Below are 17341 nucleotides of genomic sequence, written 5' to 3'. Positions count from 1 at the left end.
AGTTTACAGCTACTCAGACGTAGGAAAGATTTGATGCAGAACTAGCCCATTCTGTGTTACACCGTGCTACACTTCACCTGCATACTTAGAAGGTTAATATGGTAAAAAAATCAGTAACTGATTGGTTAGTGAAACAATTCCAGCTCATTGACCACATATCCCCTAAAGGTTAACACTGCCAGCCCCTCGGCCCTCCCCTGGCTCTCGTGCATCAGACATGATGGCCTGCCTTCCCAGGTTCTTCCTGCCTCTTCCACAGCTGTTTAGAGAAGTTGTGGCTTTGTGTGATGAAAAAGATTCTAAGGTCTGCATGTCTATCAAATTGGAGGGGGACAGCAGGAAGTGTCCCCAAACATTGCAGGTCTGTTTATAAGACTCACCCCACCACACACACCTTGCTCCCCCCTTTTTTTCTTTAACAAAGCCATACTTCCCAAGCTCACACTTTGAAAATTTTTGTGGTAATTCAGTGAAGTAAAATTTCCTTAACAATGAAATGTACTTTCATCTGTGCCTGCTCAAATAGATATTTAAAATATGTTATTGGAAAAACCATTACAGGCTGGAAAAAATGTTTGTTGCTTTCCTCTATGCCCCTGCCCCCCAATTTAAAATTCCTAATGTCTTAGTGGAACTGCTTTTTGCTGAGCACTAGGAGAATTACAGGCTATCAATTATTTTAATTCAGGAAGCCCTGGGTTCAGTTTTACCTTGCCACTCTTACTGGGTATGTGACCTTCGATAAGTCCCTTGATTTTCTTGAGGCTTTGGGGTAATTTCCAGCACTAAAAGCTCTATGAATCTGAAATGCAAATTATTTACAGTAAACTGACTTTTCTGACCAATACAGAGGCTCCTCATTGGGCATTGCAAATCACTTCCTCCATGGTCCAATGCCCACATCAGTCTTCCTAGACTTACATATTAACTTACCCAGACTAATTTAAATTATTCCAAGTCCATGAGTAAAAGTAGCATGGGCCCAAGGGTTTGAGCAGCAGGAATGCTTAATTAAAAAAGAAATGTGTGAAATTAAGTACTTCAGTGAGTGAAATTAGGTCCCCTGCTTCCAGGGTGCTGAGGGTAGTTCAGCATTTTATATCCAACCTGAGCCCCCTGGACTTTTGCCTCTAGCATGTCAATCAGACGAGTATATAGAGCCCAGGGGCTTAGAGAGTAAGGATGTTGGGCAGTGGAGCCTCCTTTAGGCAAACTCCCCTTCACTGCGGGATGCCTGGAGCGCAGAGAGCATGGTCACTGGTAATTAATGAGGATGACTAGCAGAGGAGCAGGTTGGGAAATGCTGGGAGGCCTTAAGGGAAATGAGTAGCTTTATTTAGGCAGCCTCTAAGTAGCGGTATGCAGGCTGCTGAGATGGGGCTTGACAGTTCAGAAGGTGGTTCATTCCCATCCCTGCCTCAGATGCTATTCAGAAGGGATCCCCCTTCAAAGTCCTGTGAGACTTAACTGTGTGCATTCCTTAAATGGTCATAGCCCCTTCCTCTACATAGGGCTTCTCTACACTGTCCCAACGCCCCCTAACCACATCTTGGGAGGCTTGTCTGTTGTTTTGGGTCAACTTCTGATCATTGGGTCAGGATATAGGTGTTCTGTTAACTCACAGGTGGGAGACTATCCCTAGAAGCCCTCAATCCTCAGGCCCTAACATCCAAACACCATCTCAGTGGCAGGTCCTTTGCAACACATCTGGACCTCACACACATTCAGGGTTCATTTGTTTTCCAGGCAAGGAGATGATATTAATAGATGCAAAAATTTTCTAAGAAAGCTCATCCCCATCTCTAATTTTAGTAGCTAACCATTGTTGAGTACCTGCTAGGTGCCAGGCCCTGTGCTAAACACTTTTCCAACACTAAAGCTTCCTTACAGCTTGATAGGTACTGACTATAATTATCTCTACTTTACAGATGAACAGACTCGTGTATGAAGATGGCAAGTAAATTATCCAAAGTCACACAGGCAGTTCAGGACCTTCTTTCCACTGTGCTGTCGCTCACCATGCCCTCTACTAGGCACAGACTTACTCTCCCTGGTCAGGAACTCATTTACCACTTAACGGACAGTGTTGAGCTCTGACTTTGTGCCAGGCACCATTCTGGGGATACCACAACCAAGAAGATGCTATCCCTTCCCCAGCAAGCTCGGTCTAGTGCTGGAGACGGATGTGTCCACAAACAGTAGTGCTATAGGGTGACAGATGCTGTAATAAAAATGTCCAGGGACTGTTTGTGGATACACAGTGATAAGAGCAGTCAGTATTATAATCATGAGACCCAGCAGAGTGCCTGGCATAACATATATCTGTTGACTGAAGGAGGAGACACCTGGCATGAGGAACCAGGAGGTAGCAGGGGCTGAGAGGTGTTCCACATGGTGGCTGTGCATGTGAGGGAGAACAGGCCATTGTAGGGGACTGCAAGAGGCTTAGTATGGCTTCGGGTTTGTGGGGGTTCGGGTTGGGGCTGGAGGTCGGCAGCAGGGAGGCTTAGTGAAGGCCCCGTAGATCCTGAAAGGCCCTCCTTCAGGCCATGAGGAGGAGGCTGGGTGTCCCCCTAAGCTAGTTAGCTCCTAGAGGTGATAAGTGGAGCAGCAACGTGGTCTGACTTGCTGGGAGAAATTTTGGCAGGTCGGCTGCAGTAGTCTACTTGGAAATCTTACCTAGATAAATGAGGAGACCATCAAAAGAATGATTTAGGTGAGGAACACAGCCCATTTGATTTTGCAGTTTTATTCTTGGTCAAACCTAGATGTGTGATTCTGGAGCTAAGACTTAGCACTGCCCTCGAAGAGTTTGTAATCCTTGGTGGGTCACGTGAGCGACCAGCTTGATCCTCACATTTTACACATGTGAAAGCTGAAATTCAGAGAGGCAGAGCCACCGAGGAAGAAGGGACACAATCAGGACTGGGCTTCTTGATAACCAGTCCCAATCTCTTTCCTTCTCTCCCTCTCTTTAAGTGTATTTTTCTACTGTGCTAGGCATTTACATCTCACTCCATCAATTGAGCTTTCAACTGGGGCATCTGTTTAAGAAAACACTGCCAGGTTCTCTGTAAGAATTGGGTTGAGAGAGTTTTCATGACATAATTCTCTTCCTAGATGGAGAAATGACATGCTTGGTGAAGAGGCTTCCTGCCCTCCAAGCTCCATGGCTTTGTGCGAACCACTAATGTTGTCTTAGTCCTCTGGTGAGCGTCTGTATAGACACACTCTCCAAGTCACAAGCTGTATTATAAGCTCTTTCCTCTACCCCAGAGTGGCTGCTCATGATACAGGCAAGAAAGATATATTCCTATGGTATGAACTGATGTTGGAGATTCTCCAGGCAGAAGGATCTGTGATCTCTGGTTCATTTGGTCCTCCCCAAAGCAAGTTGTCTTACAGCTCTGGAGGACACACACGTCTGCTAGCAAATTCACCCCTCCTTCCTCAGTCAGGCTCTTCTCTTGGCTTCCTTTTTTTTTTTTTTTAAGTTTTTAAAAAATTAATTAATTAATTAATTTAAAAAATTTATTTGTTTGCACCATAGTTGCGGCACGTGGACTCCTTAGTTGTGGCAGGCAGGCTCCTTAGTTGTGGTTCATTGGCTCCTTGGTTCTGGCACGCAAACTTAGTTGCGGCATGCATGTGGGATCCAGTTCCCTGACCAGGGATCCAACCCGGGCCCCCTGCATTGGGAGCATGGAGTCTTAACCACTGTGCCACTGAGGAAGTGCCTCTTGGCTTCCTTCATACTGTGTCCTGGTTTTTCTTCTACCTTTGCATGTGGTCTTAGGCTCCTTGTGGCTTCCACCTCCTCTGTCCCTGCTTTAAATCTCCTGCATTTACAATCTAGAAGTTTCTCAAAATTCTGCTAGTAATCAAGTAAAGCATCTGGAGTTCAGGAAGAATATATTTCTGATTGGGTTTGACCCTTCCACAGAATGGTACAGCAGAAGAGGAACAACCTACATATCCAGTAGGGGTTTGGGGAAGTAATAGAGTATTGTCACACTATGTGGCCATTGAGAGAGGGCCTTGGGAAAACCAGATACCTACATGGAGCAAGAGCTACCAGAAGATGAAAAGAATCAACTACAATTTGCATGATTAGAGAAATATTAATATTAATTGAGACAGGCTGGAAACAAAGGAAAGTGTGTAGTATTTATTGTCAGAGATGTTAACTGTTAGGAAGAAAAAGAGAAGGGAGAATAAGAGGGCAGTGAGGGTGGACAAACTTGCAATTTTAAACAGATTGGTTAAAAAAGTCTTCACTTTGAGAAGGAGACGTTTTTCTTTTTTTTTCATTCTCAGTTTCTTCTTTTTTTAAAATTTATTTATTTAACATCTTTATTGGAGTATAATTGCTTTATAATGTTGTGTTAGTTTCTGCTGTATAACAAAGTGAATCAGCTATACATATACATATATCCCCATATCTACTCTCCCTCCCACCCTCCCTCCCTATCCCATCCCTCTAGGTGGTCGCAAAGCACCGAGCTGATCTCCCTGTGCTATGCGGCTGCTTCCCACTAGCTATCTATTTTACGTTTGGTAGTGTATATATGTCCATGCCACTCTCTCACCCAGCTTACCCTTCCCCCTCCCCATGTCCTCAGGTCCATTCTCTATGACTGCATCTTTATTCTTGTCCTGTCCCTAGGTTCTTCAGAACCATTTTTTTTTTAGATTTCATATATATGTGTTAGCATATGGTATTTGTTTTTCTCTTTCTGACTTACTTCACTCTGTATGACAGACTCTAGGTCCATCCACCTCACTACAAATAACTAAATTTTGTTTCCTTTTATGGCTGAGTAATATTCCATTGTATATATGTGCCACATCTTCTTTAGCCACTCATCTGTTGATGGACACTTAGGTTGCTTCCATGTCCTGGCTATTGTAAATAGTGCTGCAGTGAACATTGTGGTACATGACTCTTTTTTTTGCATTAAAAAATATATATATTTATTTATTATTGACTGTGTTGGGTCTTCGTTGCTGCACATGGGCTTTCTCTAGTTGCGGTGAACGGGGGCCTCTCTTTGTTGCAGTATGTGGGCTTCTCATTATGGTGGCTTCTCTCGTTGAGGAGCATGGGCTCTAGGTGCACGGGCTTCAATAGTTGTGGCACGCGGGCTCAGTAGTTGTGGCGCATGGGCTTAGTTGCTCCGTGGCATGTGTGATCTTCCCAGACCAGGGCTCAAACCCATGTCCCCTACATTGGCAGGTGGATTCTTAACCACTGCTCCACCAGGGAAGCCTGTGGTACATGACTCTTTTTGAATTATGGTTTTCTCAGGGTATATACCCAGTAGTGGGATTGCTGGGTCATATGGTAGTTCTATTTTTAGTTTTTTAAGGAACTTCCGTACTGTTCTCCATAGTGGCTGTATCAATTTACATTCCCACCAACAATGCAAGAGGGTTCCCTTTCCTCCACACCCTTCCCAGCGTTTGTTGTTTGTAGATTTTCTGATGATGCCCATTCTAACTGGTGTGAGGTGATACCTCATTGTAGTTTTGATTTGCATTTCTCTAATGATTAATGATGTTGAGCATTCTTTTATGTGTTTGTTGGCAATCTGTGTATCTTCTTTGGAGAAATGTCTGTTTAGGTCTTCTGCCCATTTTTGGATTGGGTTATTTGTTTTTTGGATATTGAGCTGCATGAGCTGCTTGTATAATTTGGAAATTAATCCTTTGTCAGTTGCTTCATTTGCAAATATTTTCTCCCATTCTGAGGGTTGTCTTTTGGTCTTGTTTATGGTTTCCTTTGCTGGGCAAAAGCTTTGACGTTTCATTAGGTCCCATTTGTTTATTTTTGTTTTTATTTCCATTTCTCTAGGAGGTGGGTCCAAAAGGATCTTGCTGTGATTTATGTCATAGAGTGTTCTGCCTATGTTTTCCTCTAAGAGTTTGATAGTGTCTGGCCTTACATTTAGGTCTTTAATCCATTTTGAGTTTATTTTTGTGTATGGTGTTAGGGAGTGTTCTAATTTCATTCTTTTACATGTACCTGTCCAGTTTTCCCAGCACCACTTATTCAAGAGGCTGTCTTTTCTCCATTGTATATTCTTGCGTCCTTTATCAGAAATAAGGTGACCATATGTGCATGGTTTTATCTCTGGGCTTTCTATCCTGTTCCATTGATATATATATCTGTTTTTGTGCCAGTAGCATACTGTCTTGATTACTGTGGCTTTGTAGTACAGTCTGAAGTCAGGGAGCCTGATTCCTCCAGCTCCATTTTTCTTTCTCAAGATTGCTTTAGCTATTTGGAGTCTTTTGTGCTTCCAAACAAATTGTGAAATTTTTGGTTCTAGTTCTGTGAAAAATGCCATTGGTATTTTGATAGGGATTGCATTGACTCTGTAGAGTGCTTTGGGTAGTAGAGTCATTTTCACAATGTTAATTCTTCCAATCCAAGAACATGGTATATCTCTCCATCTATTTGTATCATCTTTAATTTCTTTCATCAGTGTCTTATAGTTTTCTGCATACACGTCTTTTGTCTCCTTAGGTAGGTTTATTCCTAGGTATTTTATTCTTTTTGTTGCAATGGTAAATGGGAGTTTTTCCTTGATTTCTCTTTCAGATATATTGTCATTAGTATATAGGAATGCAAGAGATTTCTGTGCATTAATTTTGTATCCTGCTACTTTACCAAATTCATTGATTAGCTCTAGTAGTTTTCTGGGAGCATCTATAGGATTCTCTATGTATAGTATCATGTCATCTGCAAACAGTGACAGTTTTGCTTCTTTTCCAATTTGGATTCTTTTTATTTCTTTTTCTTCTCTGATTGCTATGGCTAAAACTTCCAGAGCTGTGTTGAATAATAGTGGTGAGAGTGGGCAACCTTGTCTTGTTCCTGATCTTAGTGGAAATGGTTTCAGTTTTTCACCATCGAGAACGATGTTGGCTGTGGGTTTGTCCTATATGGCCTTTATTATTTTGAGGTAAGTTCCCTCTGTGCCTACTTTCTGGAGGATTTTTATCATAAATGTGTGTTGAATTTTGTCGAAAGCTTTTTCTGCATCTATTGAGATGATCATATGTTTTTATCCTTCAATTTGTTAATATGGTATATCACATGATTGGTTTGCATATTTTGAAGAATCCTTGCATTCCTGGGATAAACCCCACTTGATTGTGGTTTGGGATCCTTTTAATGTGCTGTTGGATTTGTTTGCTAGTATTTTGTTGAGGTTTTTTGCATCTTGGTTCATCAGTGATATTGGCCTGTAGTTTACTTTCTTTGTGACATCTTTGTCTGGTTTTGGTATCAGGGTGATGGTGGCCTCGTAGAATGAGTTTGGGAGTGTTCCTCCCTCTGCTGTGTTTTGGAAGAGTTTGAGAAGGTTAGGTGTTAGCTCTTCTTTAAATGTTTGATAGAATTCGCCTGTGAAGCCATCTGGTCCTGGACTTTTGTTTGTTGGAAGATTTGTAATCACAGTTTCAATTTCAGTGCTTGTGATTGGTAGAAGGAGACTTTTGAACATAGACCTGATCAAGTGAGGGAGTGAGCCATGGTGCTGCCCATGGGAAGAAATCTTAGGCAGAGGGGACAGCCTAAGCTAAGTTTCTGAGGCAGAAACCATTTGAAGCAAGGAAGCCAGTGGGACTGAAAGAGAGTGAATGAGGTGGGAGGTGATGGGAGATGAGGGCATAGAGGTGGGGTAGAGAGGTGGAGGGCTTTGTAGGCCTTTATAGTGACATTGACTGTCATGCTGAGGGAGAATGTGATATCACTGAAGAGTTTTGAGGCAAAGAGTGACAAAACCTGATTACATTTTTAATGGATCTCTAGCTCCTATGCTGAGCATCTACTGAGGCACAGGGTGGGAAGGGCAGAAGCAAGGACACCTGGACAAGGCCATTCATCTCTTAATGGTCAACCTCTCTGTCCATCACGACCAGTTTGAACTTGTTAGAGTCCTAAAGTCCTGCTCAGCTCTAGGGCTGCTCCTGGTGACAAGGGAGTCATGGTTTGTGTAGCCAGTCTGTCCAAAGGACTGCATTTATGAGTCATGGGGAAGAGAACTGTGTGTTGTGTTTCTAGCTGCTCCAAGGCCTTCCTGGCAGTGCCTGGGAGTAGCATGTGAGGACTCCTTCAGTAAGGGCCTGATACTATTTCAAGCCTCTCTGTGTCTGAGCAGAGTATATCAGGTTGTGGACCTTAGGGTGTGCCAGCACAAAGAACACAGTGAACACAGTGCTCAATGTCTTCCTCTTAAAAGTTGTTATTATTAGCAGTATTTTATAATTAAAGAGCTCCAGAAAATAGAGACAGGATAATATTAGTCTTATTTTATAGCTGCTTCCCCAGTATCTGGCACAGTGCCTGGTACATAACACAATGCTTAATAACTACAAAATATGGAGAAAAAAATTGAGAAAGTAGAAACAGCACTATCAGAAAACTTGCACGTTGTACTCAGCACTGCATTTACCAAGCTACCTGCTCTGTGCCCTCAACTCCACCTTCCTCCTGTTAGAGTAGGTGAAGTGTCCACACTCCTGCTAAGGGCAAGTCCTCTGCTTGCCTGCTGGATCCCATCCCCTCTTGCTGCTCAGGAACTTTGCATCCAAAGTCAGTGGTCAAGTCTCAGGCAGCATGTTACTTGATCTGTCAGCAGCACTCGACATAAGTGATCACTGCCTGGATCTTGACACAGTGACTTTGGTTGGCTTCTGGGACACCACTCTCTTAGTCTCCTTTGCTGGGTAAGATACTTCTCATTTTCCCATCCTTGAAATATTGCTGTGCCCGAGGGCTTGGTCCTCGGTTCATCTGTCCACATTCACAGTTGAGGTATTGCATATAGTTTACTTTAAGTAGACTGACATGTCCAAATTTATGTTTCCAGCCCCAGCCTCTCTGACCTTCAGCATCTGTATCCAGTTGCTACTTGACGTTTCCACTTGGAGACCTAATAGATAATCTCAAACCGAACTCTTGATTTCCATATCTACTCTCTCTCCAAACTGCTCCTCCCCTGGTCTTTCCTGCCTTAGAGGAACTCTCTATTATACCATTACTTGGAATCTTCCTTGACTGCTCTCTTTCTTTCACACCCCACAGGCAATCCAGTAGTAAATATTATTGATTTTACCTCCAAAATATAATAACCGTCTACTACCTCCTCAAAACCAGCTATTTCCTGTCTGAATTACTGCAGTGGCCTCCTAACTGGTCTCCCTGCTTCTGCTCTTGTCCTAGAATCGTCTGTTCCCTACACAGCAGCCAATGATCCATTAGAAAATGAGGTTGTACGATGTCACTTCTGTGCTCAGAACTGTCCAGTGGTTTTCAGTCATACTCAGAGTAAAATCTAAACTCTGTACCATGGCCTCCAATGCCTTGCATGATTGACTCTGCCTATCCTGTGACCTCATCTCTGCCATCTCCCCCTTATTTATTCTGCTGCAGCCACACATTTCTTTGCTGTTCCTCAAACTTGTCCAGCTTGCTCCTGAATACAGGCCTTTAACACATACTGATCTGTCTTTCTGGAATGCTTTTCACCAGGATGTCTGCAAAGCTTGCTTTCTCTTTTCCTTTAGGTCTCTGTTTACATTTCACCTTATCAGGAGGGAGGTAAGAGAGCTTGCTCTTACCTGCTCAACTACTCTGATAAGGTAAAATGTGAACAGAGACCTTAAGGAAGAGAGAAAGCAAGCTAGGCAGATATTTATTCAACTTGTCTTCTCAGTTAAAGAAACTTGAATACTGACTGGGTATTTGAAAAGAAATTATTAATCTTCTTTTATGTTTGTAATTCTGTTTTAGAAAAAGAATCCTGATTTCTATTACCAGTCATGATGGAGCAGTAAACTGGAAAAAAAAAAGAAACTATTTTCAGACGTTGGAAATAGCAGAGCACTCTGATCCTTAAGAGAAGCAAGCAGGTAAGCCACATGATAGCCCTGGCTTTTAGATTTTTCTGGAAGCACGTTTCAGTCTTCAGGGTGTGGAGAAGGACTCCAGAAGCACAGAAGGCAGTCCCAGTGAGTTGAAGACACAGAGATTAGAATTCAGGAAGGCTGAAGTGATTAGATGTTACATGGCAGAGTTCCAGAGAGAAAGGCAGTATACAGAACCAAAACCCCAAACCAAACACAAACAAAAATAGTCCAGAAGTTTACATAGGTGTCCTTTTGAATGTTCCCTGAATGCTAAGTCATGAATACATAGAGTAAAACTCTACAGACAACAGCAAGAGAGCTGCAAGCTGAACAGTTTCTAGAGCTCACCCAGAGTGGAAAGATGTTTGAGCTCTGACCATCCACAGTTGAAAATCCTTGTTGATTACCCTGGGCATTTAGTAGAGACCCAGATGTGTGTCTCTATAGTACAAGGATAATCAATCCTTATGGTAAAGCTTTTCTAGGTCCACTCTAAGAAAGTTTGAAAAGGACCAAACTCATCTGTAAGAATTTAACAGCCTGTCAGAATAAAGCAAAAAAACTCTTTAAAGGAAGACAACAAAATCTAGATGCTCACCAATATGACATGTAATGTGCCCATCATTCAATCAAAAATAACTAACACACCAAGATATAGGAGAATATGATCCATGTCAGGAGAAAGTTTAGTCAGTAACCCAGAAATGATAGAGATGATGAAATTAGGAGTTAAGGACCTTATAACAGTTCTTACTATAAATATGTACATTATGTTCAAGGATTTAAAGGAAAATACAAACATCACGAGGAAGGAAATGAAAGATATAAAAGAGAACCAAGTGGAACTTAAAGGGTTGAAAAATATAATATTTGAAATGAAAAATTCAGTGATTGGGGATTAAAGTCACAGATAATGGAGAAAAAATGTCAGTGAACTTGCAGCACAGAAAGATTAGAGAAAAGTAAAAGGAAAATTATCTTTTAGGATACACACAAAAATGTTTGTAGATGAAATTTTATGATATCTGGGATTGGATTCAAAATTCTACAGGGTTGAGAGAAGGGAAGTAGGATGAAACAAAAATTAGCTTTGATTTGCTAATTGTTGAAGATGAGCGATTGGTCCAAAGGGCTCAGTATAATCTTCTTTCGAAATTTGCAGTTCTTAAAATTATTCATGATAAAAGTTTGAAAAATACAATCTAGTAAGAAAAAGTAGTTAGAATCTTTCTTCTGTCTAAAATGTAGCAGGAAGTAGGTCAATGAAAAATAAGTCTTCCCCTTTACAATACTTCTTATGTAATAGTCTTGAAAACTCAGCTTTGCTTTGATGGGTAGAAGCTGGTACCAGACTACAAAAGCTGGGACCTCTGTAGCTAGAGATGCTTCCCTCTTATTGGGATAATGCTCTGACACCCAGGAAGAGAAATATGAGGATGCAGGAAGAAGTCGTGGCTCAGTAGGAGTACCATGGTTAACATATATGGTAGCACCCACTGAATGGGTAGTATGCTTGGACTCACCTGTCTTCTATTTGCAGCCCAGGTGGGGAAATGTGATGGGTGAGTGATTGGTGCCATAAATACTTTGTTTTATCCATAAACCCAACATGTGAGTTTTTTTTTTTTTTTTTAACCATGTCTTAGTTTGAGTTGCTATAGCAAAGTTACACAGATTGAGTGGTTTATACACAACAGAAATTTGTTTCTCATAGTTCTGGAGGCTATAAGTCTAAGATCAGGGTGCCAGCATGTTTGGGTTCTGGTGTGAGCCCTCTTTCAGGTTGCAGACTGCTTGTTGTGTTCTCACATGGCACAGAGAGGGTGAGAGAGCTCTTTGGGATATCTTTTAAAGGGCACTAATCCTATTCATGAGGGCTCCACCCTCATGACCTAAGCACCTCCCAGAGGCCCCACTTCTAATACCATGACATTGGAACTAGGGTCTTAACATATGAATTTTGGGGGATATAAACATTCAGTCCATTGTAAAGTGCCTAGTGTTAAAGTGCTTAATTTAGTTAAATTGGAGGTGGGGCCGGTATACTAGGGAGAATTGGGATAGACTCAACTGTGAAAATGAAGCCACAGAACTTACTCTGCAACAGGCTTTAATGTTCCTTTCCAACTTGAGTACCAGTGACTCTACAAAATGAACCTTTGGCTACAGACTTGCCGGTTGATTAAAAGCACCTGGGAAGCATGGTGTGCTTTTCTGTCTTTGCCGTTTGGGTCAAACCATTCTTCTCCTCATTACCTTCTGCTTATTGAGAGATCCAGCTTAGAGACCACACTCCCAGTTGTTCTCAGTTTGGGCATCTATGGGATATTCTCCAGTGGTTCAACTCTTGTGGCTCTCTTAGGCAATATCATTTAATTAGCACAGGGCACGTACTGGGCTGTCTTTTCAGGTATTTTTTCTTTTGTGAATTTTTTGATTGAAAGTACAGACACTTTGACCCTGAATACGTTTTGACTCAATGTTTGTGAACATAAACATAATGAATGTTATGCCAATATTGAATTTTTGTTAAGAAAAGCAATTGGGGGCAAATACCATTAGGACAATTTAATTAATTGATAAAATCTTGATACTGCATACATTTTTTGCCTTTTTTATTTTCGGTTTTGTTTTACTCAAAACATTCCCATCAAATTCAGATCTTTTTGATGTAAATCTTATAATTTATTGATCAAGTTTTTGTTATTTACAATATCACTGATTATAGTTTTTTCAGTTTTTTATTGTTTCCTACCAAATCTGATTTTTTTACCAATAAATTTTGCAGTTTTCAGTGTTAGAAAAATCTGTGGCACCGTTGGCCATGTACAATTATAGCCATTGCCAGTTTTATCTTATCTTGCTTATTTCTACTAGTAATAGTTCTTGTGAGTTAGGCAAAAGAGAGATAGTCTTTCTTGACTAGTCAGTGAGGCAATTTGGAAGGATTTCCTTGGCAATTCCAGTGGCAGACCTTGGCAGCACAAAATAGCACCACAGAGAGGAATTCCACAGCTTCATTACGTTCACCAACACAAATAATGAGAACATGTTACTCCCCTAACTTTTTAGATTTGTATTATTACTATTCTACTATGTATCAGTATTCAGTGGTAACAAAAAATATCTTTGAAGCTATGCAATCTTATACTTTTTTTCAGAGGCAGAACTTGATTTCCTAAGGCTTCTAGTAGACTATATTTAAATGAGCAAAACCATATGTCCCCCCCACACACATACACTTTACAGTCACTTTCAATACGCACATAAGGAAAGGTACAGCATGAATCTCCCCCAAACACCTCCTTTCAAAATTGGGATTTATATTACAGGTCTGTGCATCTTTTACACCAGCACATACAGAAGTTGACTTTGGCTTCCTTGCTGGTCATCTCCTCACCATTTTGTCTGCCAAGAGTGCATTCAAGAGGAGAGGAAGAGCTTCTGAAGTCAGGGTTTAATAATGTCCTGTTATAATTAGGGGAGGAGACATTAAAAGAGTGACTTGCTTACCCAAGACCCACTTCATGATGAGCATTTCTGTCCAGGAGAATTGTGTAGTTTTCACTCTGAAGATCTGTTTTGGGTAGTCTGTGAAGGTTTCATTGGGCAGGGTTTTAACACCTTCGAAGCGGTCTGATGCGTTCACAACTAACAATCCCAAGAAGATTGTAAAAGAAACTGCATGTGCTACAAATTTCATGAAAGGGCTCCTCAGGGTTCGTCCTAGCTGGAAACAAAATATATACAAGACCTGTTAATCTGGCAGCTCCAGGCAAGTTCAGGGCTCTCTTTAAAAGGCTTTTGCTGAAAGTTGAACTAGAGAATCCTCAATTTTGGACAGAAGCTGCTAATTGAACCTAGACATTTTCTCTAGAGCTTTTATGTGAGGGGCTGCTTGACCAAATCCATTTTTCTACTCACTTTAATTTTTTCTGTTTAGAAGACTTAATGGGAGTGGTAAGAGAAAGGAGTAGAACACACTAATATAACATCATTTTACAACATCAATTTATAATCTGACTGCACAGCTACCCCCAACCATGTGGATGTGAATTTTATGCTTTATGAATCTAGAAAAAAAAATCTGTTTCAATAGAGTTCAGAATTTTTTTAAAAAACACTTTGGATATGCTCTGTTGCTCTTTTGTCTATTTTCTTGAGTTTTAGCTTAGATGACTTATTTTCCACATTTCTTATATCTTGGTAAATTTACTTAAAGCTATGCATTTCCCACTAGGTACTGCTTTAGCTATGTTCCTATAAATTTTGACATGTAGCATTTTCCTTGATACTCAGTTATAAATATTTTTACAATTTCCCATTTGATTTCATTTTTAACTCAGAGGTTATTTAGTTTCCAGATATATAGGACTTTCCCCCCCTTGCTTTAAAAAATCCTGTTTTTATTGCAGCATGTGTTCAGATCATAGCCTCTGTGATACTACCCTAAAACTATTGAGATTTTCTTTGTGGCCTAGTACATGATTAACTTGTGCAATTGTTCCATGTGAGCCTGAAGTGATCCAAAAGATGCCCTTTTACGGAGTAGGTATTGGTCATATCTTCTTATCCCTGGCTTGCCATCCAAAGGCCACTTGGATCTTTGAGGACTAAATTGGGGGCTGCACAGTCAGTCTTTGCTGACCCCTGTAAATGAATTCACTTGGGTCTCTTCCAGGTCACTGCTGTCACCCTCACCTAAACACCAACTCTAACCCCTCACCAGGTATACTGATAAGACAAGAGCAAAGAGGGGAGTCTTTTCTGGATCTCAGTTCCTTCTCCAGGGCAAGTGTTCAGTTATAGCCAGTGACTAGTTAATTGATGTTCATGTTCTGCCTCATTCAGGAGTCCTAGAGTGAAATGTCACCCAGCATGTAGAGTATTGGTTCAGCCAAAGATCAGCTATAGGAGTTTCTCCTGGTAAAATTTCCCTAACTATCATTATGTTCAACATAACATTTATAAATCAGATGGCTTGATAATGTTCTTTCAGTAGGCTTCAGTATGCTAATCATCCACGTTAATGGTGCCAGTAATTACTGTAACGTTCTAATGTCATAGAACCCATCTGTTGAAATTTAAAAAGATAATTTTAATCATTTTTAAAAAAAGACTGCGTTTCAAGTCTGAACATTGGAAATCCCTATTTGTGCTGGAAAGAACTTGTTCGGATTCACCTGCATTGTCAAATTGTCATATGGCACTAGAATAACTTCAGAAGTGTTTGAAAAGGTGTTTACCTGAAAACTAGGGGGCCCACAAACATCTTACAAATGACATTTCTTAGTAATGTTTAACGTTACTATTTACAAAATAGGGACTGTAGATTATTTTTAGCCATAGGTAGATGTACTAAATTCAGAATGTAGAGATTAAATATAAGGACAAATAAAATACCTTACATAAATTCAGTAAAAAAAACAAAAACAAAAACGGAATCAAACGACGTCTCATATTGACCTATGTGATGTCAAATACATACTTTGAATTTTTCCACATTTTATCTGACTGTGTTGGCATCTTGGAGCCCCAGTTCCCAACCAAGATGCTGGGATACTTTGATGTATACAGGTGACATTCTTAGATAGTCATTGCATTGTTTCCTGTCACTGTGTCCTAGCTGAGGTAGTGGTGAGAGGCGAGGTAGGTTGGAGAATGACTGCAGAGTGGGGAGAGGAAAGGTTGAGGAGAGGGCAAGGGATACCAGATCTCTGTGTCCCAGCAGGGTCCCAGAAATGTCAGAAAAAGGTGGAGAACACGGAGGTAGACACAGCTCTTAAGGGATTGATGGCCAAGTTTCCCCAATCCTTTATCAGTGGGCTCTATGTAACATCTTCCATTGACTACCTGGATGAGGACCTGGGGACACTTCTCCATCTTCTCATCTAGGCAAGGCACCTGATGTCAGGAATCTGCATGCAGGTGCACCCATGCTGGCCCTGGGATTCCCCATAAGAGCTGCTTTGAGGAATTTAATGTTCTCTTTGTTCCCTCCTTCAAGTTGTTATCTTCCGGCAGAAGATGCATATGTAAAAATTATTGTATTTATTGCAGACGATAAGAAAAAACCCTGATAAGGCCCTGCAGTGGTATAGAAGGTTACCCTGGGCTCAGTCCCACTTGATTTAAGCCATAGGGAGGAAAAACGAGGTTAGGAATTGATGCATGTTTCCTATTTTTCTTCTGGGCTTGAAAGCATCTTTTTAACTGGTAAAACTTTGATAAAAGTCAGATGAGATCAAATCATTTAAGGGATTTCCTTTTTCTTTTTCTTTTGTGACATTCCATATTTATCTCAATGTTTTGAAGCAAATTGTGCTTGGGGTAAACTTCCTCCTTTCACAAGGCCACCAGGTGAACCAAAAGAAAGGAAAAAGTCAACCAATATATACCAGCAGCTCTTAGCTGGGGAATCATTAACGCTGAGTCAGGTAGCAGCATTAGGTATAAAAAGAGATGGTAGAGCTTTGGGAGACATAGTTCTTGTCCTCTTCTGCCTGAAGAGCAAAACTGGTGAGTCTGAAACATGGGCTAAAGCAACTCTGTCATTACTTGGCCCTTATGAGCTGAGAACATATCAGGAAATCCAGGCTTGCTGTACTCAGTCTCTGGCTCAAGCCCAGACTTCCTGGGTACTATTCTTTTACTCTGGGAAATAGGTGAATGTGAGAATAACTGAGTAGTGCTCCTGAATTAGCTCCAAATGAACTGCATTCTCAAGCCCTCAGGGTGGACACCTGCTTTTACTTGTTCACACACCTCTGTGTTCTATGGCACTGGGCTCTTAGCCCACAAGTGTAAGCACCTAACTGGGACGTGGTAGCCAGTTGCCCACAAGGTAGGCTATGACTGCAGTAGAGCACCCAGAGAGTTTCCAGCATCTCTCCCCAGTCTGAACTTCCAGTCTTCTTCATCAAATGCCACCCTCTCTTGCCGCCAGCTGCCAGTGGCCACAAGCAAGAGCTTAGTGTACAAGTTGTTTCTTTGTCTTACTGGACATTCCAGGGACACAAAATGTCAGTCAGATAAGTCTCTGAACAGAGGAGAGGAAGCTGCAGCCATGGAGCCAAACTTTCCTGCAATCATTACTTCTAGAATATTCCAGAAGACACCATAGGTCTCACCCCTACATTCCATGGTGGCATCAGTCTCTTGAATTTACCTGGGTCCCCAGAAAGTCTGGGATTCCTACCCCGTCCACACGTCCTTTTTTTTTGCATCACATCTGCATGATATTGGCCAAGATTGTTCTCAGACCTACTGAAAGTCTAAAAAATTTAGTCAGCAACTGGCATATCATCTCTTTCTGAATGTTTCCCCAGGCAGGTAGAGGCAAACCAATTTGCCGGTGTTGCTTAGTTCCAGTTCCCTGGAAGCTGTCGCATTTAGTTTTACAGCAAATGTGAGGATTGGCAGT

The 17341-nt window shown here is 41.2% G+C and overlaps 1 protein-coding gene across 1 annotated transcript in view; it reads right to left on the bottom strand.

The window, feature by feature from the left end:
- Positions 1-17341, bottom strand: part of TRPC7 (transient receptor potential cation channel subfamily C member 7) — a gene marked incomplete at both ends in the record, with an annotated part of 130040 nt that overhangs the window by 38727 nt on the left and 73972 nt on the right. Inside the window, one exon of the mRNA XM_079701773.1 lies at positions 13432-13648. Within this exon, the coding sequence (XP_079557899.1) occupies positions 13432-13648 (217 nt within the window). The remainder of the gene's footprint in view (positions 1-13431; positions 13649-17341) is intronic.

The sequence above is a fragment of the Hyperoodon ampullatus genome, assembly GCF_949752795.1.
Source record: "Hyperoodon ampullatus genome assembly, chromosome: 4".
Lineage (NCBI taxonomy): Eukaryota > Metazoa > Chordata > Mammalia > Artiodactyla > Ziphiidae > Hyperoodon > Hyperoodon ampullatus.
Note: the sequence above shows the minus strand (reverse complement) of the source record. Positions and strands in the feature narration are given on the sequence as shown.